This window comes from Cetorhinus maximus, chromosome 1, assembly GCF_964194155.1.
Source record: "Cetorhinus maximus chromosome 1, sCetMax3.hap1.1, whole genome shotgun sequence".
NCBI classification, from domain to species: Eukaryota; Metazoa; Chordata; class Chondrichthyes; order Lamniformes; family Cetorhinidae; genus Cetorhinus; species Cetorhinus maximus.
In genome coordinates this window covers 26,079,510-26,105,182 of record NC_135879.1, presented here as the reverse complement: position 1 = coordinate 26,105,182, position 25,673 = coordinate 26,079,510, and the positions used below count along the sequence as shown (strand labels likewise).

The 25,673-nt window shown below is 46.4% G+C and overlaps 1 protein-coding gene across 1 annotated transcript in view; it reads right to left on the bottom strand.

Annotated features, from left to right (window-relative positions):
• Window positions 1-1,645: 1,645 nt before the first annotated feature.
• The window catches only part of slc7a11 (solute carrier family 7 member 11), a 209,194-nt gene continuing 185,166 nt past the window's right edge, over window positions 1,646-25,673 (bottom strand). The window contains exon 12 of the mRNA XM_078538643.1: window positions 1,646-1,834. Within this exon, the coding sequence (XP_078394769.1) occupies window positions 1,770-1,834 (65 nt within the window). The 3' untranslated portion in view covers window positions 1,646-1,769. The remainder of the gene's footprint in view (window positions 1,835-25,673) is intronic.

Below are 25,673 nucleotides of genomic sequence, written 5' to 3'. Positions count from 1 at the left end.
CACTTTTGTTTTCTGTTTCTATGGTAAAGGTAACATTTGGTTGGAATGTAATCATCCCATCATGAACAGAAGTATAAGACCGCCTACCCTTTCAATATGATTCAGATGGCCTGAACGTAATATTTGTACCCATATATATAAGCACATATGTAAATTCACAAATTATCATCCTCCCTGACTGTTTTCACAATTGTTATGTACTTTTGCAATGTTTTTCTCAATTGCCCGTGCATGTGCTGAAGGTAAAACATAATATATCTTCCAATACACATATACACCTCTGACAGACATTCAACATTATTTATTTTCCAGCAGAGGCCATTCTATCCATGTGATCCAAATAATTTCCAACAAGGTTAATCCCTGTATCAGTACCCAAGTGCATCATCACCACTCAAAAGGCCCATGTATATGCAAACAGTATACACTGTGGGCTGAGTAGTGGGGCCCACTGAGGGAAGAAGCAGAGGTAGACAGGGCCTGAAGATACCAGCACGAGCCCGCGTGCTGGTTTCTTGATCCAGTTTCTGTTGTTCGTAATTTCTGCTGAGGCGGGTTTGGGGTCCAGCGGGGCTGCCCGCCCCCACAAAGTGGGGTAGTCAATTAGGCTCAATAAGAGTCTTGTTGAATACACTTAAAAGAGGCCAACTGGAATAACTGCCTGGAAGTAGGCACCCAGCGGCAGGCCAGGAGGCCATGAAGAGCTCCAGGCAAACCTGGAGGCCCTCCTTGCCTGCTTGGGTGCAGGGGCAGCCATAGGCTGCCCTATAGAGGAATCCCGCTTCCCACAGAGTGTCGGCCTGGCTGTTGAATCTATTTTTTTTTTATTTACAGGTTTAAAGTCTCCCTGTTGAAGTGTCCTCTCAGTTACTTAATTCATTGCAGGCTGCTCCTCTCAAGTTGGAAGACTTCTGATTGGCCCTCCTGCTTCAAGATCCAACCCACCACTCTTAATTGGACAGGAAACCTGTCTCCATGCCAATTAAGGGGGACCCTCCATGAAAACCCAAAGAGTGGCCTGGGGTAGGTTTGGTGCCCAGAAATAGCCCTGACTCCTGTTTCCCACCCCTGCCACGAAAGTCCAGTTCTGCATTTCAAAACTATGTGTTAACCTTTCCTCACTTTGCTTCTCTTTATTATAATTCCTATTTCATCTTTCATTTAATTTGCGTTTACTATTTATCTCATAGTCCAATGGGAGACATTTCTCTCCTCACTTAATTTAGCAAAAATTACATGAATATAAAGTGGTCAACTACAACCTTTTACTCAGGTCTATTTTCCTGCTACACTTCCCGAAGCACTGATTTCACCCACTCTGTTTTGTTTCTTAGCTATCATTTCTCTTCTGTGTTTAGTTTCTTTATTTTCTCTTGACAAGCACAAAGGAAAACTACAAGCTATAAGGCTGAAAATGGAAGAGGGCTGAGGTAGAGGGCAACATGTATTCAGCCTGAGGGATGAGGGAAGGGCAAAAAAAAAACCCCAGGACAGACCAGTGAGAAGCTAGAGAATAGAACAGAAATGTGGCTGGGCAGTTAGGAAGATGTAAATGAATGGGGAGAGAGAAAGAAATCCGATGTATCCACTCTTGCGAGCCTTAATAAAAATCGAGAGGAAGGAATTATAAGCCACAGTCTTGAAATTATATTGAGAGTTAATGCCATATGAATATTTAATACATTTGTCTGAATTTCTTTCAGTCAATTTTGAGTTTGAGGCTCACAGTATTCATAACAATCAGCAGCTAGTCCCAGCAGTGGAGCTAATCAGTCATCATGTTCTTCTGGTGGCACTACTTCCAGAATGATCTGGGCTGTCCTGGCCATTGAATCTGCCACAAAAAAAAACTAAAGGTTACAAATGCCTGTACCACAGACAATTAATCCTAGGAGGTATAAAAAGAAAGGAAAACATGAGTGCTGTAAATCTGAAATAAAAGCATAACATTTTGAATAGTACCTGCAAGAGAAAGATAAATTAACATTTCAGCTTTGAACCTTCATAAGAACTATACCTCAACCATTACATTTATTTGAAATGTTGACTAAACCTCTGTATATTTCCAGTATTTTCTGTCTTACTTCTGGCAATCTGTTGAATAGGGGATACATTGACAAGGGTGGTGGTCTAATAATACTTCTTCTTCTTCCTCTCAGACAGTTCTTCGGGGCCGAGGATGACTTTCTTCCACTCCATGTATGTTTCTGGTAGAGTCTCTGGTAGTGTCACAAGGTCAAAGTATGATTTTTCAACTTCCAACTGACTGGAAATTTTGCACTTTGAACTGAGACGGAACAAACTGCTTAAAAATGCAAGACCACAGTCCACCATGAAGGTGAGAAACAAATCAGCATTAGGGGAGTGTGTCGCTATCACTGGGTCAAAATCCTGGAACTCCCTCCTCAACAGCACAATGGGTGTACCTATACCACATGGACTGCAGCCGTTCAAGAAGGCAGCTCACCATCGCCTTCTCAACAGCAATTAGGGATGGGCAATAAATGCTGGCCTAGCCAGCGACGCCCATATCTCATAAATGAATTGGAAAAAAGAGAGAGACAGTTCCAATTATCCAGTCACACATCATAACTTGTAACTGTTTAAGGAAGAGAGGTTAAAAATGCAAAGTACTGGATATTGAAACAATGGCTGCCATAGGCAGACACACCCAAAACCTCTTGGAAATACACAATGGGTGAAGTATTTTAAGGCAAGGCTTCCCAGCCACTTGAACAAGATTACAAGTGACACAGTGGTGGTAAGAAAGTCTTTGGTAGAGGAAACAGGCTGAGGGCTGCTCTCCCTCCCTCTCTCTCTTGGAATAAGAGTGCCACCCGGTTTGAGAAGCCAACTCTACCAAAAACCTACTAACGAACTAAGATCTTGTTATATTTGCAACAACTTCCACATCTGACTGCATCTCTGAAACCAGCTAACCCAAATCAGCCACAGTTTTTAAAATCTACACCTCAAGGACAATCAAAGGACACTTAACCGTATATTCTTTTACCATTTTTTTTTGCTGAAATCTGTATATGAGTTTGTGTTTATGGGCCCAAAAGATTGCATGAAGGCCGAATGTTTCATGTCACATTATTATTATTTTTCTCAGTCTTTGTTGTTAATAAATTTGCTCTTTGACTCAAGAAAACCTGTTTGATTGGCTCACAGCTTCAATAGTTAAATACATTCTGATTTGGAAAAGGCATATCCTCTTGAAAAAAAATCTTAAATATTTATTGTGACCAACTGAGGAGGTTGAATAGAGGGGAGGTGGTTTGCCCCTTTGCACCTGGTCGTAACAACAGTAATTATCAAATTTTCACCAGTCGCCATTCAATGATAAGTTAAACAGAGATCAGTTGTGCCATTTGTGTTATGCACACTGGATTTCATTAACGTGGGGATGTAACCGCACTGGGAAATGCAATATTTTTCCATTCTCATCTAGAAGTGGAACTGGCTCCCAGATCAGGAATGACGAGGATAAAAACTATAAGATTCATCCCTTCACACAGACCTACTGCACCAGAATGACTCTTCCATCTCTCACAGTCTTGCCACTTATTGCAAATTAATGCCTGTTATCAAGGATGAGCTCCCAAAGGCTTTGACAATTGAAAGTAATCTGAGCTGAAACTATGTGGAGTAATTTACAAATGTCTGAATTTTAGTCCAGTTCAGATGTTTGCGCATTCTTATTTCTGTGTTTTTCGCTTGTAATAATGATAAGGAATTGAGTGTCAGGAAAGTGTTGTTTTTCTATTTTAATAGATTCTTACTGTCTGACTCAATTTCCTGGAATATACATCAAGCCAACTAGCCATCTTGTTTCTATCAATCCATCCAATTTCTCTGCCTTTGTGTTAATCTGTGTAAATTCCTGTTAATTTACGGAGTCCAATATATTTTAAGTTTCCTGGGGGTGATGGACTCAGGGGAAAGATTTTTTCTCTTTTCTCTTTGGATCAACACCATAAATCCATTCAGAGCCTCTTTAGTAGAAATCTTTGCGTTTAGTATTCCTAGATTGAAAGTATGCTAGCGGTTTTACCTATTCTCTGACCTTGGAGGTGGGATGACATTTTTGCAACTTTTACTTGATTTTTAGTTTTCAGTTTGAATCTTACAAAAAACATCTCAATAGCTGCACTTGCAGGCACAAGGAGATTAATGGGTCTTGTTTTTACCCCCAGTCCAGCTAACAAATTCACTTACTGAAATGAAAGTTGCTGTAGTCCCAGAGCTTGTTCTCTCAATAGAGAGAGATGACTGGTGGGTGAGTTTAACCTGAGGGTCACCACACCTCAGCTGAGGTTGAGAAGGCCTTCATGGATGACCTTAGCTGGCACAAGAATTGAACCGATACTGTTGGCATCACTCTGTATGATAAACCAGCCTTCCAGCCGGCTGAGCTAACCGACCCCCAAAACACAATGCTGCAGACGCTGGAAATCTGAAAGAAAAACAAAGTGCTGAAAATACACAGCAGGTCTGGCAGCATCTGTGGAGAGAACAACAACAGAGTTAATTTTTCAGGTCAAATATGACTCTTCATCAGAACGATTCTGATGAAGCATCATATTCGACTTGAAACCTTAACTCTGTTTCTCTCTCCACAGATGCTGTCAGGCCTCCTGACTATTTCCAGTGTTTTCTGTTTTTATTTCACTTACTATTTTGTTGCCATTGCAATACATGGACAGCTTGCTAATTTTTTATCGATGAGTCATGGAATATTGCAATGAAATAAAATAACTTTAGCAATTATGTGACAAACAATTCAGCTTAGAATTCTTACCACTGATGTTGTGATTCATTTGCTGTCCACTAATAGTTTGGTATAGTAACGAATAAGAAGGTCCTGTGGTGCAGTGATAGCTTTATTATCTCTGAGCTGGAGGTTCTTGGTTCAATTCCCACTTCGGGGGCTGAATTTTCTGTTTGGCTTGCGGATGCAGGCTCTGCACCCTGATGCGCAGTGACGTCGGGCGTGCGTCCTGATGTCACCGCGCGTCATTCCGATCTTCCGTTCGGCGACTCCACGCCGGAATCAGCTACGTGCCCACTGAACTGTCAAAGGCTATTAATTAACTAATTTACCCAATTGACAGGGCTGCCCGTCCAATCTTAAGGTTGGCAAGCAGGAGAGGGGGCCAGGCCTTCATATTTTTCATGAAACCTCATCCACAGGTGGGGTGAAGTTTCATGACAGGCTTATTAAATTAATAAATATTTTTCAAACATTTGATAAACATGTCCCAGCTCATGTAACACTGTCACATGAGGGGACATGTGTAAATGATTTTTCACTTTCTTTATTTTGAATTTTGAAATTGAACTTAATCTCCCTGAGGCAGCTCTGTGCCTCAGGGAGATTTCTGCGCTCTTTCACGTGCATGCGCTAAAGAGCGCAGGCCCCGGCTCTCCCTTCTCCCCCCGCCCGCACAGGTGGTGCTGAGTGCTGTCGGGCGCTTGTCATGCTGGGCGGGCCTTAATTGGCCTGCCCATGTAAAATGGCGGCGCACAGCCGATCGCGGGTGGCAATCAGCTCTGCACTCACCAGCGCCCGCTCCTGACCGGCCCGCCCAACGGGGAGAAAATTCTCTCCCAATTTGATGCCTATGGAAGGTGTGTTCATAATGTGGCCAAAGAGTTTTTGATTATCAACCTATAAATTGCTTCTGATACGCCTATGGCAGCTGATAGGAGTGGGAGAGTTTCCTAATCAACCAGAACTGTGGTAGCTGGAGCGCAACAACATCTCTGGCTAATAAGATTCCATGCGCAAGCTCTTGCCACTAGAGGTTCTGCTAGAGAAAGGTATAACAACATGACTATAGTTTCAAAATTTGTGCTCCCTGATGGCATCATCGTGTTCACAATATATGGATTTCCTCGGTGGTCTAATAGCAATATGCCTGCCTAATGTGTCAAGACACAATTAAGAAATAAGATGCAATCTGTCTCCGTTATACGCTTCATTATACACTTCAGTGTGAAAAACAGAAAGGCAGAGTATTAGTTAAATGGTGATATTTTGGGAAATGTGGATGTACAAAGGGACCTGGGTGTCCTTGTACACCAGTCACTGAAAGTAAATAGGCAGGTGCAGCAAGCAATTAGGAAGGCAACTGGTATGTTGACCTTCATTGCAAGAGGATTTGAATTCAGGAGTAGGGATGTCTTACTGCAGTTATACAGGGCTTTGGTGAGACCACATCTGGAATATTGTGCGCAGTTTTGATCTCCCTACCTAGGAAAGGATATACTTGCAATAGAGGGAGGGCAGCAAAGGTTCTCTAGGCTGATACCGGGGATGGCAGGACTGTCGTATGAAGAGAGATTGGTTCAACTGGGCCTGTATTCACTAGAGTTTAGAAGGAGAGGGGATCTGATTGAAACCTATCCAATTCTAACAGGGCTCGACAGACTGGATGCAGGGAGGCTGTTTCCTCTGATTGGGGAGTCTAGAACCAGGGGCCACAGTCTCAGGATATGGGGCAGGCCATTTAGGGCTGAGATGAGGAAAAGTTTCTTCACTCAGAGGGTGGTCAACTTGTGGAATTCTCTACCACAGAAGGCTGTGGAGGCTGGGTCACTGAGTACATTCAAGAATGAAATTGACACATTTTTGGATATTAAGGGCATCGAGGGGTATAGAGAGAAAGCGGGAATATGGCGTTGAGATAGATGATCATCCATGATCATATTGAATGGTGTAGTGGGCTCAAAGGGCCGAATGGCCTACTCCTGCTCCTAGTTTCTATGTTTCTATATTGGAATGCATTTTAGACCATTGAACAGTAGAAAGGAAATTGAGGATTAAATGGTTAATTGTAATAATGGAACACTTTAACTAAAACTATCCTACTGTAAAAGACAAATGTTCATGGAGGGATGTTTAAATTGCATCAAGAACTGTCATCTGAGAAGTATGTTGCATGTACAAGAAGGACAGATGCAGTGTTAGATCTAGCTCTGAGTCTTCTCCCTCTTTCTTTTGTGTGGCTTTAGGAGCAGAAGTTGTCATCACAGTTTTAATGTCAAGTTCCCTAACCAGTCCAAAGCCTTGCTGGAGAGCAAATGTAGCTCCAGGATGTCATCTTCAAACTTGAGTCAGCAGCAAGATGTTACTTTTTAAAATTCATTCATGGGATGTGGGCGTCATTGGCTAGGTCGGCGTTTATTGCCCATCCCTAATTGCCTTGAGAAGGTGATGGTGATCTACCTTCTTGAACTGCTGCAGTCCATGTGGTGTAGGTACACCCACGGTGCTCTTAGGGAGGGAGTTCCAGGATTTTGACCCAGCGACAGTGAAGGAATGGCAATATATTTCCAAGTCAAGATGGTGTGTGGCTTGGAGGGGCACTTCAAGATGATGGTATTCCCATGCATCTGCTGCCTTTATCCTTCTAAATGGTAGCAGTCGTGGGTCTGAAAGGTGCTTTCTAAGGAGCCTTAGTGAGTTTCTGCAGTCCATCTTGCAGATGGTACACACAGCTGCCACTGTGCGTCGGCGGTGAAAGGAATGAATGTTTGTTGATGGGGTGCCAATCAAGCGGGCGGCTTTCTCCGAGATGGCACAGAGCTTCTCGAGTGTGGCTGGACCAGCACTCATCCAGGAAAGTATTCCATCACACAAATGAACACCGGTGTGGCACAAATGTTATTTGCCACTTGTCAGCTCAAGCCTGGATATTGTCCAGATCTGGCTGCGTTTGGACATGGGCTGCTTCAGTATCTGAGGGGTTGCGAATGGTGCTGAACATTGTGCAATCATCAATGAACTTCCCCACTTCTGACCTTATGATGGAAGGAAAATCATTGATGAAACAGTTGAAGATGGTTGGGCCTAGGACACGACGCTGAGGAACTGTGCTCCATTGTTTGATCAGAGTTTCTGCAGTCACATCCAGGTGAGATTTTGAAGTGCCACTTGTGCACCAGGTGGCCACATTGACCATGTCCAATTCCTATTCTATTGAAGGTTGTCCACGTGCCCTGGGAGAGATGGAAGCCTGGTTGCTGAGAAGTCGAGTCGGAGACAATGTGTTTATTTGGGAGGATGTTTTCTGCCCAAGCTTTCCTCCAGTGTTATGGAATTTGAGATGTTCGATTTACATCTAGTGGGAGTTTCATAGAGCCATGTGATGAGTTGGGGGTCTTGGGGGTCTTGAAGGTCTCTGTGGATGGGGAGGTCCACGATGCTGCTGATATGAGTTATTTCTCTGCGTGTTGTTGCATCCCGTCAAATGGAGGGAGAGGAAATATTTGAGAGGACTGTTAACCACTGAACTGGAGTTGATTTCAGAGTTCCAGGGGTTACCCTCATTACTCAGTCAAGTTGTGTGTCAATGGCTAGAATTTTTCATTCGTCAGGCGTGCGCTCCCAGAAGTGGATGGGAAATGGGTCCCTGGCTGCGATTTCACACTGGCTGGCCAATTAACAGCCAGCTAGTGCGAAACGTGCACTGAGACATGCTCAGCGCTGTTGGGGTAGGGGCGGGAAGAGGGTGGGCACCCGCATAACTGAGGGTGCGGCTGAGCGCTTATAGTAAGCCCCCTGAAGGCAGGCAGCTGCCCCAGGGAGCTGCAGACCTCCACAGAATGAAGGAAATGACAAAAATGCTGCAAAAGATGTCCATGCAGCACAACCAAGCCCTGAAAGCAGACCTCATAAAAAGCCAATCCCCAGATATCTCTTTTTATTTTATTTCTCCATGGAGATTGCATCCCGCCCTGGATTGAGGTTTGGGCAAAGATGTGAATGCCGCCTGGGAGAATGGCCCATCTGCCAACCGTAAATGCGGACGGGCCACGTGAAATCCCTAGTTAATAGCATCATTAATCGGCTTACTGGCCTGTTTAATTGTCGGCAGACGCGCTTCCGACTGACGCGTGCGAACCGCCGAGCAAAATATCGCGAGCACGCCATGACATCAGGACACTCGCCCGACATCACCTGGCGCTATTTCATGTCTGTTCAGGTCGGGCGCGCGTGGGATGTAAAATTCTGGCCAATGTGTTTGGTTAAAAATAAAATATTCTGAGTAACGAAGAAGGACAAACATGCAATCTGCAAGTAGGACAGCACATGGAAAATGGTGACACAACCTAATTATACTCACTTTGTAAAATAAGCAAAGGCCAATTGAAGCTTAAAATAAAGCTGCTGGGACTGGAAATTAGCTAATTTCAATGATATGGAAGGAGATGAATTGGTGAAAAGAAGGAAGATCAAACAGCTGGAAGAGCAGTTAGAAATATTGAAATGGCAGAGGAGAAAGGTACAGGCAAAATGCATTCTTACTCAGAGGACCAAAGGGAATATGTCAAAATGAGAGAAATAAAATGGGAGTAAGTTTGCCTTTGGGTGACAGCATAATGTAGGTGATATTGGATCTGTTACATGTCATATGCCTCTCCTGATTTTCGTTTCGACAATGTGGCTCATTTGTTCAAAATCAAAAGTACCCTGTTTGAAAAGGAAGCTCAAGATAAGTATAGAAGGGTTCAGAAGAAAAGTATAAACAGTGTAAAAGGAAAGAAACAAAAGGACAAAGATTAGGAAGGCTAGAATTAGGAGTATGAAACAGCATTATAATTCAACATGTAAGGAAAGAAACTAAAAGAATGGCGAGACCATTTAAAGATGGGGTGGCCATTTTGTATTAAGAATGAGGGAATAGTGAAAACAGACAGAGGGAGGTAGTATGACTGAGGAGGATGTTGAAAGATGAATATTAAAAAAGACAGGAATTTGCACTGGTCGGTGGGGGTGGGACGGGGGTCTTGTGGTCCCGGAATCCCACCCCCCTCCAGCCCCCCCACCCTCACTGGTTTATGTGCCAGTATAATCCAATCTCTGACCATCTTGAAACAGGCTGGACTGGGGGTGAAATGGCTACCCGCCCTCAAGTGTTGGGTTGATAAGAAAAGCAGTTAGGAGGTTTATTAAGGCCCCTCTCCCATGCTAGCAAATGAGCCACCTGCTTTGGCCAGTGAAACGAGGGAGGTGGGGTGAGGGGGTAGTGCTCTAGGGCTTTAAACTCCCTCTCATCCCCAATGCTGATGATAAAAAATGATGGTCTGGCTGATGTAAACTTTTATGTTTAAAAGATTTGGTGGTACTGAGAGAGTGCCTTCATCTTGAGGTGCCTTCTCTCTCCCTTACCTGCGCCATCAGGCAGTCACTCTCTCAGTGCTGGAGTACCAAGTGTTGGCCATCCAGTGTCAGGAGCCCACCTGCCAACCTTAATTGGATGGCGTTTCAGCCATTAATTGGTTATTCCATTGAAAATCATTCCTGGTGACTATTTCAGACACGGTGTGGGAACAGGATCCAGATTTGATCCCAGTTTTGGGAACTTGACTCCAAATCAAAAATCTTGCCCACAGTATTTTTTAGTTCATGGAGCTAGGAATAGGAAAGCCAATAGATCCCGGCGGTACGCATCCCAGCATATTGAAGGAACGGGAGAAGACTAAATTTAATCATAATTTTACAAACAATCTTTGGAAACAATTGTACCAAAGATCTAGAAGTTGAGAACACTTGTGTTCAAAGATAAAAGAAAATTATTTGTTATGCTTAGCCTTCTTAGCCAACTTTAGCATGAACTAATGGGAAAGTACCCCAAGTTCACGCCATTACAATGATAATGCCAAGTCTTTCAGTGAGGACTGTAACAACACACCCTGTGAAGGAGCAGTGTATTCCTGACAGCAACTTCGGGAATTCCATGGGGTGAATTTCACAGTGGGACAGCGCTTAGTCCCATGAACTTTTTAATACAGTGGGCAAATTTTTATGTTTTGGAATTAAGCTCCCAAAACTTGGATCAAATCCAGGTACTGTTCCCACACTGTGTGCAAAGTAGTCACCAGACATGATTTTCAAAGGAATGGCCAATTAATGTGCTGGGGGCCGGTGGGGAGAGCAGTGCCTGAGAAACATTTAAACCCCGCCTCATCTCCTCGTCCCCATTGCTGATGATAAAAATGGGTGGTCTGGCTGGTGTAAACTTTTATTTTTAAAACCTTTGGTCATACTGAGAGAGTTCCTTCATCTTGAGGTGTCCCCTCTCTCCCTCACCTGCATCACCTGGCCGTCACTCTCTCCAGTACTGCAGTACCAAGCATTGGCCATCCAGTGTCAGGAGCCCACCTGCCAACCTTAATTGGATGGTGAGCCCATGTTGAAAAGTCAGTTGCCAGCTCGCCGACTTTAAATCTGGCTGCTCCATAGTTATAATATGCTAGGGGCAGCTTTAACTACATTGCTGGGACCTCTGCGCGTCAGGGACAGGAAGTCCCGCCCTTGAGAGGTGCCAGAAATCTGAATGGCCAGCAGCTCTGTAGTCTCAGCAGCTCCAGAAGCAAGTAGTGGCCACTGCTGGGATTATAAGTAGTCACCAAGAAGAAAGAAGATGTCTCCCTGACTTAAAGTTAAGTTAAAGGATTTTGGTCACGGAGGGAGTGGGGATCCTAGCGAGGGGGGGAAGGGGAATGGGGCATTGGGTTTTAGAGGCCTGTGGAGGAGGTACAAAGGGGGTGAACCATCCTGGGAAGGGAGCCTGCGATGGGCAGTGGGGACCCTCCAAAAGAGGTATCCCCTTCCGTCCCACTTTAACTGTGCTTTGAAATTTGCCGGACTGCCTGCCTTCCTTCTGCCTTCCAAAGCCCCATGTTGTGGCAGCGGTGTAATGAGGTCCCTATGTGGCCCTTAATCGGCCACTTTAGGGCTTCAATAGGCCTAAGGGCGAGTTGGCTACCTGAAGCCTTACCTGCCCACTGTAACATGCGGGACAGATTGGAGTTGGGCGGGAAGGCAATGGGCTGGCCACTCGCTTTATTTTACTTGCCCCCCCCGCCATCTTCAAATATGCCGGTTGATTGGGGGGGGGGAGGGCGGGGTGCTAAAACCCATGTTTAATTGCACATGTAGATGCCACAAGTTGCTGTCAAATTTACCCTATAATAAGGATAAGTGCTGCTAGCCTCATCATTATTATGACAGCAAAATCCAGGCTACTAAACTAAGCTACAACTGGAGTAGTGAGTGAAATCTTCTGTTCCACATTACAGGAAGGAAGGTAGACCCATGGAAGGGGTACAGAAAAGGATCACTAAAATTTTACTTGGAATAAAAGGTTATACTTATGAAAAAATGTTTGAAAAATTGGATGATTTTGTACTGTAATAGGAAAGGCTCTGGATGGATGTAACAGAGATTTTCAAACTATTGAGAGGCTAACCAGTTAGAAAGTAGTTAACCATTGGAAACTGTCATGGAGAAAGAGAGTCAGGACTGTCCTGAGAAGAATGAAGAAGGAAGTTAGAAGGCACTTTGCACATAAATGATTAGTAGAACATGGAGTGCTTTACTACAGATGGCTGTTGAAGTAGGTGCTATCAGAAGTGGGCAAGCATTTGAAAAGGATGAATTTAAAAGGATACAGAGAAAGGATGATTAGTATTAAAGCAGACAGCCCCATTCGAACAGTTACACAAGTAGATGGCAGTTAAGCTGAATACATATCCACTGTACTGTAAATTTTATGATTCTGTAGATTCTTCAACAGTTCGGTATCTGTGTATGTATCCTTAATTTTGAGTCAGTTATAGTGGCTATGTGCATGCTCTACGTGAATGCGCCATGTCCATCACAATTACCTAGCAGTCTACTGCCTTTGTGTCTGTTGTAATTCCTCCCCAATCTATGCTGGTTCCTTGGGAATACAATGGAATCCAATAAGTCATGATTTTTTGGTGGTCTGCTGTGATGTTCAATTGTTTTTTCAGGATTATTGGCATGCTCAATTCAATTTGTTCAACGAGGAATCATTTTTGTGACAATTAAAGTCAATAAACCGCAGGACACACCGAAAGTAGAATTTTTAATGGGATATGATAACTTGATTAATCATTAAGCAGCGATAGATTCTTAGCGTTAGCACACTGAGTTAAACATGACCAGTGTCATTAGTGTGGGATGCATGCCAGAAGTTCCCTGTTGTTGTGCTTGTGTGTAGATGATCAACTGTGTGGAGCACATAATGGGAAATTAGGCATGCGAGTTTTACACCCATATCAGAGTCTGTCTAATTGTCTCCCCATTTAAATTAATAGCCACAAAATTGGCCAGGGTCTATTCTGGGATGGTTGTATGGTGATTAATAGGGGCCTGTTGGTCCCTAGCTACTCATAGCTGATGAAATTGCTTCCCCACTGGAAAACAGCACAAAGTGGGCACAGCAATGGGCCTACAACAAAGATAAAGGCCAGAGGCTCACTAGAAGTTTGGCTTCGCCTATATAACATCAGTCACTTGATACAGGTTTCTGATTGGGCACCTTCTCAAAATTTGGACAGCCCACAGGTGGGTTTTTTTTTCATTCATGGGATGTGGGCATCACTGACTTGGCCAGCATTTATTGCCCATCCCTAATTGCCTTCTTCAGGGGGCATTTAAGAGGTAACCACATTGTGGGTCTGGAGTCACATGTAGGCCAGACCAGGTAAGAGCAGCAGATTTCCTTCCCTAAAGGACATTAGTGAACCAGATGGGTTTTTAACAACAATCTGCAATGGTTTCATAATCATCATTAGACTTCTAATTCCAGAGTTTTTCTTTTTTATTGAATTCAAATTCCACCATCTGACATGGTGGAGATTCAAACCCAGGTCCCCAGAGAATTACCCTGGGTCCCTGAATTTACAAGTCCAGTAACAATACCACTATGCCACCACCTCTCCAAGCTGGGAGTGGAGAGGCGGTGAAGTAATGGGAGGGGAATGAGCACAATAGCAGGCAGTGGCATTGCTGTGCATCCAAGAATGGCATTCCTGCTTTCTATCCTCCACATGAAAAGATGAAAATTTCTTCTGAAGAGCAGTCATAAGGATTCAAAACATTAATTCTTCTTCTCTCTCCACAGATGCTGCCAGACCTGCTGAGTTTTTCCAGCATTTCCTGTTTTTATTTCAGATATCCAGCATCCGCAGTGTTTTGCTTTCATAAAGATTTACCTGTTGCTCTGTAGCCTCCAGCCGTTCTTTTATGGCCTGTTGTTTAGGCTACTATAAAACTAGTTAACCTAAAAGAGACACATACATGCTGTGCCCAATTTTTAATGACTTGGGCACTGGCATCTGAAATGCCAGTGCCCAAAACCCAATTGGGCGTAAAATAGCGGGCGATGATGTCGGGTGAGCGTCCCGATGTCATTGTGCACTTGCGCGACATTTCGGGTTCGGTGGGCGCAAGCGGGTGCTGGAGTTGCGCCAGCCATTAATTAAAAGTCCACTTAAGGCCATTACCAATCCAACTGACAGCGATTTTTTGTTGCCCGTGCGATTTTGCGCTCATCGCACGAGCAAAAGGGGCAGGCAACCAGCCGACATTTTCAAAAACTTCATCCACGGGCGGGATAAAAGGAGTGAGCTGCATTGCCAGTGTCAGTAGTGGGGAGTTTGGTACATAGTTTGTTGCTGGTGACTTATTGGTACTTGGCAGCTTCATCTCTGTTCAGGTTTTCATTTGTAGCATTTGCAGGCTTCATTTCAGGACTCCTTGGTGTCTCCAAGGCCCCCGGAGGATTTGGACCGTGTGGACCCTTCCAGGTATTAGATAGCCTTCTGTTACCCTGGTAATGGGGATTGTGGTCTCTGCTGGTGGCACCTCCTCTGAGGAGGAAGAGAGGGGCAGAAGGGAGAGGAGGCCAGGTGTCCCAATGCAGCTTCCAAGAGAGTGACCTGTGGGAGGAGAAGAACAGGCACAAGGGGCACTGGGCCAGCAGGTAGTCCAAGGCAGAAGGGACCACAGAAGACGCCACTATCCTGCTGCCAGGGTTTACAGGCGGTGATGCAGCTACCTCAATATGTCTGAGGTGCAATACCGAAGGAGGCTCCGCCTCTCAAGGAAGACAGTGACCTCTATTTGTCAGATGATTGGGCCTGAGATCAGCTCCGGCTGTATGGGTGGACACCCCATGCCAGTAGCTCTGAAGGTCACAGTGACCCTCAACTTCTATGCCTCCGGCTCTTTCCAGGGGTCAGTGGGGGATCTGTGTGGAGTCTCCCAGTGAGCTGTCCACAGTTGTGTCAAGCTGGTGACAGAAGCTGTGCTCAGGCTGGTACTGATCTTTATTCTTTATCATACAGATGAGGCAGGCCAGGCTGAGTGAGCCAGAGACTTTGCAGCAATTGCTGGATTCCCCCGCGTGCAGGGTGCCATCGACTGCACACATGTGGCCATCAAGACACCAGTGGGTCAGCCGGGTGCCTTTGTCAACAGGAAGGGATTCCACTGCATGAACGTGCAGATAGTGTGTGACCACAGGATGCAGATTGTGCAATTCTGTGCAAGGTACCCTGGCAGCTCCCATGATGCTTACATCCTGAGGCACTCCCAGGTGCCGAGGCTCCTCAGTGCTCCAGCCCGACTGGATGGATGGCTGCTGGGTGACAATGGCTATCCATTGAAGAGGTGGCTCATGACACCTCTCTTCCACTCAAGAACAGGGGCAGAGAAGCGTTATAATAGGAGTCATGCCTCCACAAGGGCGGTGGTAAAGAGGACCACAGGTCTTCTCAAGATGCGCTTCCGATGCCTGGACCGTTCAGGGGGTGCACTACAGTACCCCCCAGAGCAGGTATCACTGATAGTAGTTACATGCTGCACTCTCCACAATCTGGCACTGGCAAAGGGGGACCCACTGGAGGAAGAGGATCTTGACGCAGCTGCACAGGCCACAGATGATGAATCTAGTGGTGAGTCAGAAGAGGACCACGGTGAGGAAAACGCTGAGGACATGGTGGCAGACCTCGGTAACCTCCTGGGAGGCAGTGACACCTTGTCCCAATGCTCCTTCAGCTAGGCTGCCAAAGATCAGCTTCAACCACATACCAGGGCTGCCACCTCCATCCCTGATGTCTGAATGACCCTTTCATTTGAACCCAAAGAACACTCAGTACCTGTGTAATAAAGTTCAGAGCCGCTTACATCCAGCATTACATACTGGCGTACCCTGCACCAATAAAATAAATAGGTGAAGCAAACTCAGGCTCTGACGACAAAAACAAAATGACATAACCTTCTCTGGTCTTCATTGCCAGATCAGTATAGATAAAGCAAACATAAATGAACATAAAATCACCTGTGAACTGTCTCTCTTGTGCTCATGATGCCTTTAATTTAGGTTTCCAACTATTACGTTTTGGTGCCCACCCCTTTCTGGCACTGGCATTGGAGACAGCCTACTGACTCTACTGTCTTGTTGGCCATGATGACCTTGGCGGCCATCCCCTGGCCAATGGAGCCTGTGTTAACCCCACCTGGGAGGGAGTTGCCAATGCCACAGCTGGCATCTCCCCAGTCATCGCAGCCTCATCAGTTGCCATGGTCATTGGCGGAGGGGTGGAGGAGCTGCTGCTGTCATCCAGAGTGCCCTGAGAGGAGCTGGCAGAGACGGCAAACAGCTCATGCACCAATGTGAGGTCACTCTGAACCTCCCTGCTCAGCATTGATGGATGGGCACCTAACTCCTCATTCTGTCCTTGGTGCTGTCTCTCTATGAGAGTCGCCACTCTCTCAATGAAGGAGGCAGTGCACTCGGCCTGTTGGCGTGCGAGTTTGGGTTGGGGGAATGAAGGTGTCTGGAGGGTGAGGCTGGGAGGGGGAAAGGGAGTACAGGGGGAAGGGGGTGTAATGGGGGAGAAGATAGCAAATGGGGAGGTAGGTGTACAGGGGTTGAAGGTGTAAGGGAAGAAGTTCAGAGGGCGGGAAGGAGTGCAGAGAGGGGAAGGAGACCAGGGGAGGAAGGAGTGCAGAGAGGCGAGGGAGCCCAGAGGGAGGAAGGAGTGTGGAGATGGGAGGGAGTCCTGGGGAGGAAGTAGTGCGGAGAGGGGATGGAGTAAGAGTGGAGGAAGAAGTAAGGGTGGAGAAGGGAGTTGGGAAGGGGGGCAGAGTAAAGCTGGAAGAAGAAGTGAGGTTGTCTGAGGGAGTCAGAAAGGGGGAAGGAGTAAGGCTGGAGAAAAAAGTGAGGTTGGAGCAAGAGGTAAGGCTGGAGGAAGGAGTCGTTGGGGGAGGACTAAGTGTGGCAGAAGAAGTAAGGGTATCTGAGGGAGTCAGGAGGGACTAAGCGGAGGTTGGGGGTGGGGAGGTGTCCGGGGGTTTGGGAGGACTAAGGGGAGGTAAAGGGCTTCTGTGGGTGAAGGGGTTCGGGGGGGAGAAGAGGTTCCGGTGGGGGTAAGGGTCCAGAGAGGGGGAGGGGTTCTGGGGGGGGAAGGGGTCCGGAGGGTTTGAGTTGAATGTGCAGGGAAGGGGTCTATTGGGTACATGACTGTTTACTGGCAGGCGAACTGAGGGTGGGTGTGTGTGAGGGAATGGTGAGAATGACCAAGGGGAGAATGACCGAGGGCAGTGTGAGGCGGTAGGGTGGGAGGATGAAGATTCAATGGTAGTGGTAGAAGGGGTGGTGTGGGTGGTTGGTGGGGACTCAAAGGCAGACACGGACCTTGGGGGTGGGAAGGAGGATGTCGAGGAGGTTAATGTGGATGGGGGTGGGATTTTTGGGAAGGAAGGGAACGTGCAAGTTCACCTGGACATCCTCAAAGGAAAAGGGCTGTGGTTGGTAGGTCACGGAGGGGAGGTGGGAGGTGATGCCGGGGATGTTAACTGTGATGTGGGAAAGGAAATGGTGACTGGGGGAGGGGAAAAGATGGGGAAACACACGAAAAACTGAATCCAGACCTTGCTGTCCAAATCGAAAGTGAAACGAGAGTCATGGTGGGCGAGATCAGGTGCTGCGTGTGAGTGTGATCATTGGGTGGATGGAGATGTAGGTCAGTTCAGATGGACAACTGAAAGCAAACCCCAGCAGGCAGCATTGAAAATGCTCAGGGCATTGAGGGGAATATGATATGTGAAGGATCCGCGTGCGTGGGAGAGTGCTTGCACAAGGCTCCGAAAGACCCTGCCACATATACACACACACACTTCTCCCTCCAGAATCACTCAATGGCCAGATGCTCCCTCTGCAGTGACAGGGGACAAGGTTGAGGGGCTCACAGGCAAAGGGGACTCGGAGGGAGAGGACAGACTCTGAGATTCCTGAATGGATGACCCAGGGATGTTCAGCTGCTGCTCCTCCTCCCTTCAGGTGCCTGGGGTCCCCGGCCTGACTCCTTGAGGGGAAGGGGCACCTGGAGAGACGTCGAGGTGCCCTGTTTCTCTCTCGTGTTGACACTGCAGGAACTCACCCATGGTTCCTGCGATGGAGTGCAGGTCTGCACACATCTTGGCGTTCTGGTGGGCCAGGGTCTCCATGGCGTCCGCTGTCTCCCCATGGAGACCTGCATATGGGTACATGTGGGCACCACTTCATCAGAAGCAGACGGACACGCTCCTCTGACTCATCTTCCACTCCGCTGAGGGTTTCCAACATTTCTGTGTAGCATTCCCATGCCTTCAGCTGATCCTCCACAATGAGTTGGAAGGCCAAATCTAGAGGCTCATCATCTGACTCGGACCTCACAGATACTTGCTCCCTAGCAGTCCTCTGAGCGCTGGGAAGCTCGGCTGAACTTGCCTCCTGCTGCTGTGGACACGTGTCCGTGCAGTGACCACCAGATTGTGAACCCGACCCAACTCTCGATCTAGGTCCCACGAGGTGTGTGTCTCTGCGCTGGTGGAGGGTGTGGGTAAGCGCTGTGACAGGTCTTCCAGGCTGCTTATTTCTAGCTCTTCAATAACAGAGGTGTCCTCTTGGCTGGAGGTGAGGACATGGATGGAGCTGAGGGACTGGCTGGCTGAGGGTGTCAGTCACTTGGCAGAGCTCCCTCTGAATCAAAGCAGAGATAATTAATGCACGGCAGCAGAGTCAAAAGCAGGAGAGAGAGCACTCACATTTGCATTGAGAAAGGGATAATGCGGTGCAGGATCCTCACGAGGGTGTCTGCCGCTGACCTCACCATCACCTCAGGCAGGTTCCACGTCCTCACCAGTCAGTGTGGCGGCACACTCCTCAAAGTGAGTTATGGGCCTAATGTGGGCCAGTTCACCCCGGTCTGGGATCTCTCCCTGCTGATGTGAGCAGGCTTCTCTTGCATGATAACAGGTGGCGTGTGAGCAGGACAATGGCACTACGTGGAATGTTTGTGTGGTGAGTGGAGCCATGGATGGGATGAGGACGTGAGCTCCAGAGGGTATGAGCCTGATGGAGACGTGAGGGTGTATGTGAGAGTTAGTGTTGTTGTCCCTTGAGGTGTAAGATCCCTGTGGATGTGTGATGGGTTTGTGAGTTGAGAGTGATGAGTAGAGTGAATTACCTTGGTGGAACGGATGAGACCATTTATGCTGTAATGGCACTGGGTGGCTGTCCTCTTTTTCAGGGCATTGGCGCTGACCACCACTGCCACCGACTCCCATGCTGGATTAGTGAGGTTGCTGCCCATCCTGTGGCCAGAGCGTATCCTGGCGAGCCTCAACTGCATCCAAAAGGCGCTCGAGGGACGCATCATTGAACCTGGGGGCTGCAGTTGTTCTGCCATACGGGGCCATGTCTTCTTTGCAGCAGTTGTGGGCTGGAAGCACTGAGACGTGTGCGCGCGGTAATGGCGTGATGGGTGAATGAGAGCCCGCTTGCCATGGAAACGGCGTATTCTCAGGAATTGCATAATTTATGCGGTGGGTTTGGGACGATACGGCATGAAAAGCCTCCATTGCGGCCAATGGGTAAACCGTTGTTTTACCCGCCCGCTACTGCACTTAGTACAAATCTGTTATGATTCTGCCCATAATCTGTTCCGCAACTAAGCTTAGGCCCTGTTGTTCTTTGCTCATTTGGACTAACTTGACATATTTTAGATCAGGAGTGATCAGATTCTTAATCAATGTATATATTGGAGATCTGCAGATTATAAACAAAATTGTTCTCTTTTTAGCATCTATTACATGTTTGTTTGCCTCAAAATAAAAATTAATTCTTTCTGCCTAATTATTCCAGTTCAACCCCATTTGATGCTCCACATTTTTCCTTATTAACACCAACATAAGAAACAAATAGCGACACGGTATATCACAACCTAAGTAACAAAGATGTCCATAATTCATTTAAAAAAAATTTTGTGCTGACCTTTTCCCCACTGTTACATCTAAATAAAGACTCTGTGGTTATAACTAACTGATTTTATTGTCAGAACTTCTTAATAATCCCAACAAAGAATACCGAAGGAATGCTACAATGTGTTTACACTCATCTGGGGGTCATGTAGTGTTCTGTAACAACATGTAAACACCGTCTATCATTTGTCACCAAGGTGCTGTGGCTTTCAGAGGCTTTCAGAAATACATCACTACACAATGAAGGCCCAACTTTGGCAACAGCCTGGCAAGGGAAGTGAGGCTGGTCTGCTCCCTCAGAGATAATAAAATCTAGTGGAAGAGGTGCTTTCAGCAGAACCCATGAAGCTAAAGCTCTGTGCTGAGAAATCTAAACATTGCCTTCAGTCTTATTTTATGTTTTCTTTTCCTTCCTGGCGCTCTCCATCTGCTCAGTGTTGATGTCACTGTCTCCAGCCCTGAATTCACCCTCGGCACATGGAGAAGGAATGTTTTGTATGCAACAGTTACAAACTGCAGTTACACAGCCCACTACCCCCTCTTCAGCTGACATGCTGCTCAAGTCCCCACTGAAAGAAAGGCAGCCAATCCGCTCATTAGAAATTTCCTCCGCTATTGAATACATGTTCTAGCAGTCAGTAAGGTAACATTTAATAGGAAAGTACTGTTCCAGTATGAGTGATGCTGTGTTAACTGCAGTGAACTTACACGAGAGAAACAATTGTACAGCAGAGGAACAATGAGTCCCTGAAGTGATTTGTATCAATGGATTAAATGTCAGATTGGAAAATGTGTCTTTATAGTAACTGCAGACCATAGGAGCACAAGCTGAGCGAAAAGAATGAAATTTCTTCAACAAACATAATCAGTCATAAAATATTCGACACTCCAGTAATAGTCCCCTTTTAACCATGTGGTACGACGTAATGCTCCATGACGAAATGGGATATGTTAAGAACGGCGCAGCTTGGGCTCCTCTCTTCAGCAGCAGTCCCGGCAGCTGGCACTAACACCTTCCTGGTGCTGCTGGGACTGATGGAGGTGCCGGCCGAATGGATTGGCCGGCAGCACTAGGGGGCGGGACCTCTGTCCCAATGAGGCGTGGAAGTCTCACTCATTAGTCCTCATTAGTGCTTTATGGCTGCGGAGCGGGTTGGCATGGAACGTGCCACACTGATATGGTTTCTGATGGAGGGGGGGGAGACGTGTCATCCCCGCCCTCCCCCCATAGCATTCCACGCAGGAAGTGGTGTAGGCCATTTGGCCCTTTGAGCCTGTTCCATTATACAACAAGATTATGACTGATCATGTACCTCCTGCACTAACCATATGTCCCTTAATCCCCTCAGTTTCCAAAAATCCATCAAGCTCTGTCCTGAATCTACTCAGCAACTCTCAGGGGTAGAGAATTCCAAAGATTTACAACCCTCTGGCGAAGAAGTTTCTTCTTCTCTCAATCCTAAATGATCAACCCTTTACTCTGAAAGTGTGACCCGGTGTTCTAAATTCCCAGCCAGGGGAAACATTTTCTCAGCATCTGTCCTGACAAGCCCTTCAAGAATTTTCCATGTTTCAATTAGATCACCTCTCTTTCTTCTAAACCCTAGGGAATATGGGCCTAGTCTTCTCAATGTCGGCTTGTAGGTTAATCCACTTATCCCAGGAACTAGTCTAGCGAACCTTTGCACCACCTTCAGGGCAAGAATGTTCTTTCTTGTGTAAGGAGACTAAAACTACACACAGTACTCTTGGAAAAAAACAAAAATACCTGGAAAAACTCAGCAGGTCTGGCAGCATCTGTGGAGAGGAGCATAGTTAACGTTTCGAGTCCGAATTGCCCTTCAACAGAACTAAGTAAAAATAGAAGAGGTGAAATATAAGCTGGTTTAAGGGGGGGTGGGACAAGTAGAGCTGGATAAAGGGCCAGTGATAGGTGGAGATAACCAAAAGATGTCACAGACAAAAGGACAAAGAGGTGTTGAAGGTGGTGATATTATCTAAGGAATGTGCTAATTAAGGGTAGAAAGCAGAACAAGCAAGGTACAGATAGCCCTAGTGGGGGTGGGGTGAGGTGAAGGAATCGAAAAAGGCTAAAAGGTAGAGATAAAACAATAGATGGAAATAGATTTAAAAATAATGGAAATAGGTGGGAAAAGAAAAATCTATATAAATTATTGGTAAAAAAAGGGGGGTTATCAGATAGGGGGTGGGGATGGAGGAGAGAGTTCATGATCTAAAATTGTTGAACTCAATATTCAGACCGGAAGGCTGTAAAGTGCCTAGTCGGAAGATGAGGTGCTGTTCCTCTAGTTTGCGTTGAGCTTCACTGGAACAATGCAGCAGGCCAAAGACAGACATGTGGGCATGAGAGCAGGGTGAAGTGTTGAAATGGCAAGCGACAGGGAGGTCTGGGTAATGCTTGCGGACAGACCGAAGGTGTTCTGCAAAGCAGTCACCCAGTCTGCATTTGGTCTCTCCAATGTAGAGGAAACCGCATTGGGAGCAAAGAATGCAGTGGACTAAATTGAGGGAAGTGCAAGTGAAATGCTGCTTCACTTGAAAGGAGTGTTTGGGCCCTTGGACGGTGAGGAGAGGGGAAGTAAAGGGGCAGGTGTTGCACCTTCTGCGGTTGCATGGGAAGGTGCTGTGGGAGGGGGTTGAGGTGTAGGGGGTGATGGAGGAGTGGACCAGGATGTCCTGGAGGGAATGATCTCTGCGGAATGCCGCCGGGGGGGTGAAGGGAAAATGTGTTTGGTGGTGGCATCATGCTGGAGTTGGCGGAAATGGCAGAGGATGATCCTTTGAATGCGGAGGCTGGTGGGGTGATAAGTGAGGACAAGGGGGACCCTATCATGTTTCTGGAAGGGAGAGGAAGGTGTGAGGGCGAATGCGTGGGAGATGGGCCGGACACAGTTGAGGGCCCTGTCAACCACCGTGGGAGGAAAACCTCGGTTAAGGAAGAAGGAAGACATGTCAGAGGAACTGGTTTTGAAAGTGGCATCATCAGAACAGATGCAACTGAGGCGAAGGAACTGAGAGAATGGGATGGAGTCCTTACAGGAAGCGGGGTGTGAGGAGCTGTAGTCGAGGTAGCTGTGGGAGTCGGTAAGCTTGCAATGGATATTGGTGGACAGTCTATCACCAGAAATTGAGACAGAGAGGTCAAGAAAGGGAAGGGATGTGTCAGAGATGGACCATGTGAAAATGATGGAGGGGTGGAAATTGGAAGCAAAATTAATAAATTTTTCCAGGTCCAGACAAGAGCATGAAGCAGCACCGAAGTAATCATCGATGTACCGGAGAAAGAGTTGTGGGAGGGGGCCGGAGTAGGACTGGAACAAGGAATGTTCCATGTACCCCATAAAGAAACAGGCATAGCTGGGGCCCATGCAAGTACCCATAGCCACACCTTTTATTTGGAGGAAGTGAGAGGAGTTTAAGGAGAAATTATTCAGTGTGAGAACAAGTTCAGCCAGACGGAGGAGAGTAGTGGGGATTGTTCAGGCCCCTGTTCGAGGAAGAAGCAGAGAGCCATCAGACCATCCCGGTGGGGGATGGAGGTGTAGAGGGATTGGGTGTCCATGGTGAAGAGGAGGCGGTTGGGTCCAGGGAACTGGAAATTGTTGATAAGATGTAGGGTGTCAGAAGAATCATGGATGTAGGTGGGAAGGGACTGGACAAGGGGAGAGAGAATGGAGTCAAGATAGCAAGAAATGAGTTCCGTGGGGCAGGAACAGGCTGACGCGATCGGTCTGCCGGGACAGTCCTGTTAGTGGATTTTGGGTTGGAGGTTGAAGCGGGCTGTCCGAGGTTGGGAGACTATCAGGTTGGAAGCTGTGGAAGGAAGATCTCCAGAGGAGATGAGGTCAGTAACAGTGCTGGAAACAATGGCTTGATGTTCAGTGGTGGGGTCATGGTCCAGGGGGAGGTAGGAGGAAGTGTCTGCGAGTTGACGCTCAGCCTCTGTGAGGTTGAGGTCAGTACTCTTGGTGTGGCTTTATCAACACCCTGTAAATTAGTAGCAAGGTTTCTTTACTCTTACACTGCAATCCCTTTGTAACAAAAGCTAACCTATCATTTGCCTTCCTAATTGCTTGCTGCACCTACATGTTAACATTCCACGATTCCTGTATAAGTCCCTCTGAATACTCCTTCAATTTCCCAATTCTCATTCACCTTCATACTATGGTTTCACTCCTATTAGTAATTTATTTTTCCACCTTTGAACTACCTTCTGAATTGTTGTTTCCTCCCTTGCTCTTGTTCCCCTATCCCTTCTCCTCACACTCACTTTGTCCCTTCCAAGAGGCTAGATTTGCCCCACTCTCAACAAGTTAACTCCTACACATCCTTCCTATCTGTGTCCCTGAAAGAGGCCTAGGCTTCCTTTTCAAAATTCACGTTTTTACACAAAAGAAATTAAATTAAAAATAGAAAAAATCCTGTAGGGGGACAAAAATAGCAACAAAAATTTGCCTACTCATTGCTAGTGGCTTGTACTTCAATTTTCATGTAGTCCTCAAATTAAATTTACAATCTTTAATTATAAACTGATGGCGGCCTAATTACTGTATGATTTTCCTGTGAACTTGTTAAGACTCAAAAGCCATTTTTGTGTCACTTAGTGCCGTAAACTTTGCTCCCTCAATCCACCCATCAGAAACAGGATAGGGCAGAGGCAGCCATTTGCAGTATTACGCAAAGGGACCATGGCCTACCACAGAGACTGACAGATTTTTGGATGCTAAAGGAATCAAGGAAGATGGAGATAGCATGGCTGAGGTGGAAGGTCAGCTATGATCTTGTTGAATAGCAGAGAAAGCTCAAAGGGCTGAAAGGCTTACTCCTGCGCCTTTTTCTTGCTTCTTACGCTCTCATGAATTGGCGTGTGCCATTCAACCCCTCAATCCTGCTCCAATCAGATTCAGCCAGATCATGGTCGATCTGCACCATTGGATATTCATCTCTCTATTGCTTCATCCAAACCGTTAATAAATATGGTAAAATGTTGATCCCCCAAAAATGATCTCTGTTACATGTCAGCAATCAGAGTTCTGACCCTTTATTCCCACTCTCTGTCCCTACTCTCCCAACCAATTTCCAAGAAAAATCAAAAGGCTGCAGATAATTCTGTGCATCTTCATTCTTACTAAAAATGTCTGCTTATCAAATACCCTGACCTAGATTATGAGTGATCTCTTCAAAAAATTCAATCAGAGTAGTGGAACGTGAGTTATCCTTAACATAGGCAAGCTGGCTCTCTGATCAGTCCAGTTATGTTCAAGTCAAAAACAAAAATACCTGGAAAAACTCAGCAGGTCTGAAAGCAACTGCGGAGAGGAGCACATTTAGCGTTTCGAGTCCGAATGACCCTTCAACAGAACTAAGTAAAAATAGAAGAGAGGTGAAATATAAGCTGGTTTAAGGGGGGGTGGGACAAGTAGAGCTGGATAAAGGGCAAGTGATAGGTGGAGATAACCAAAAGATGTCACAGACAAAAGGGTAAAGAGGTGTTGAAGGTGGTGATATTATCTAAGGAATG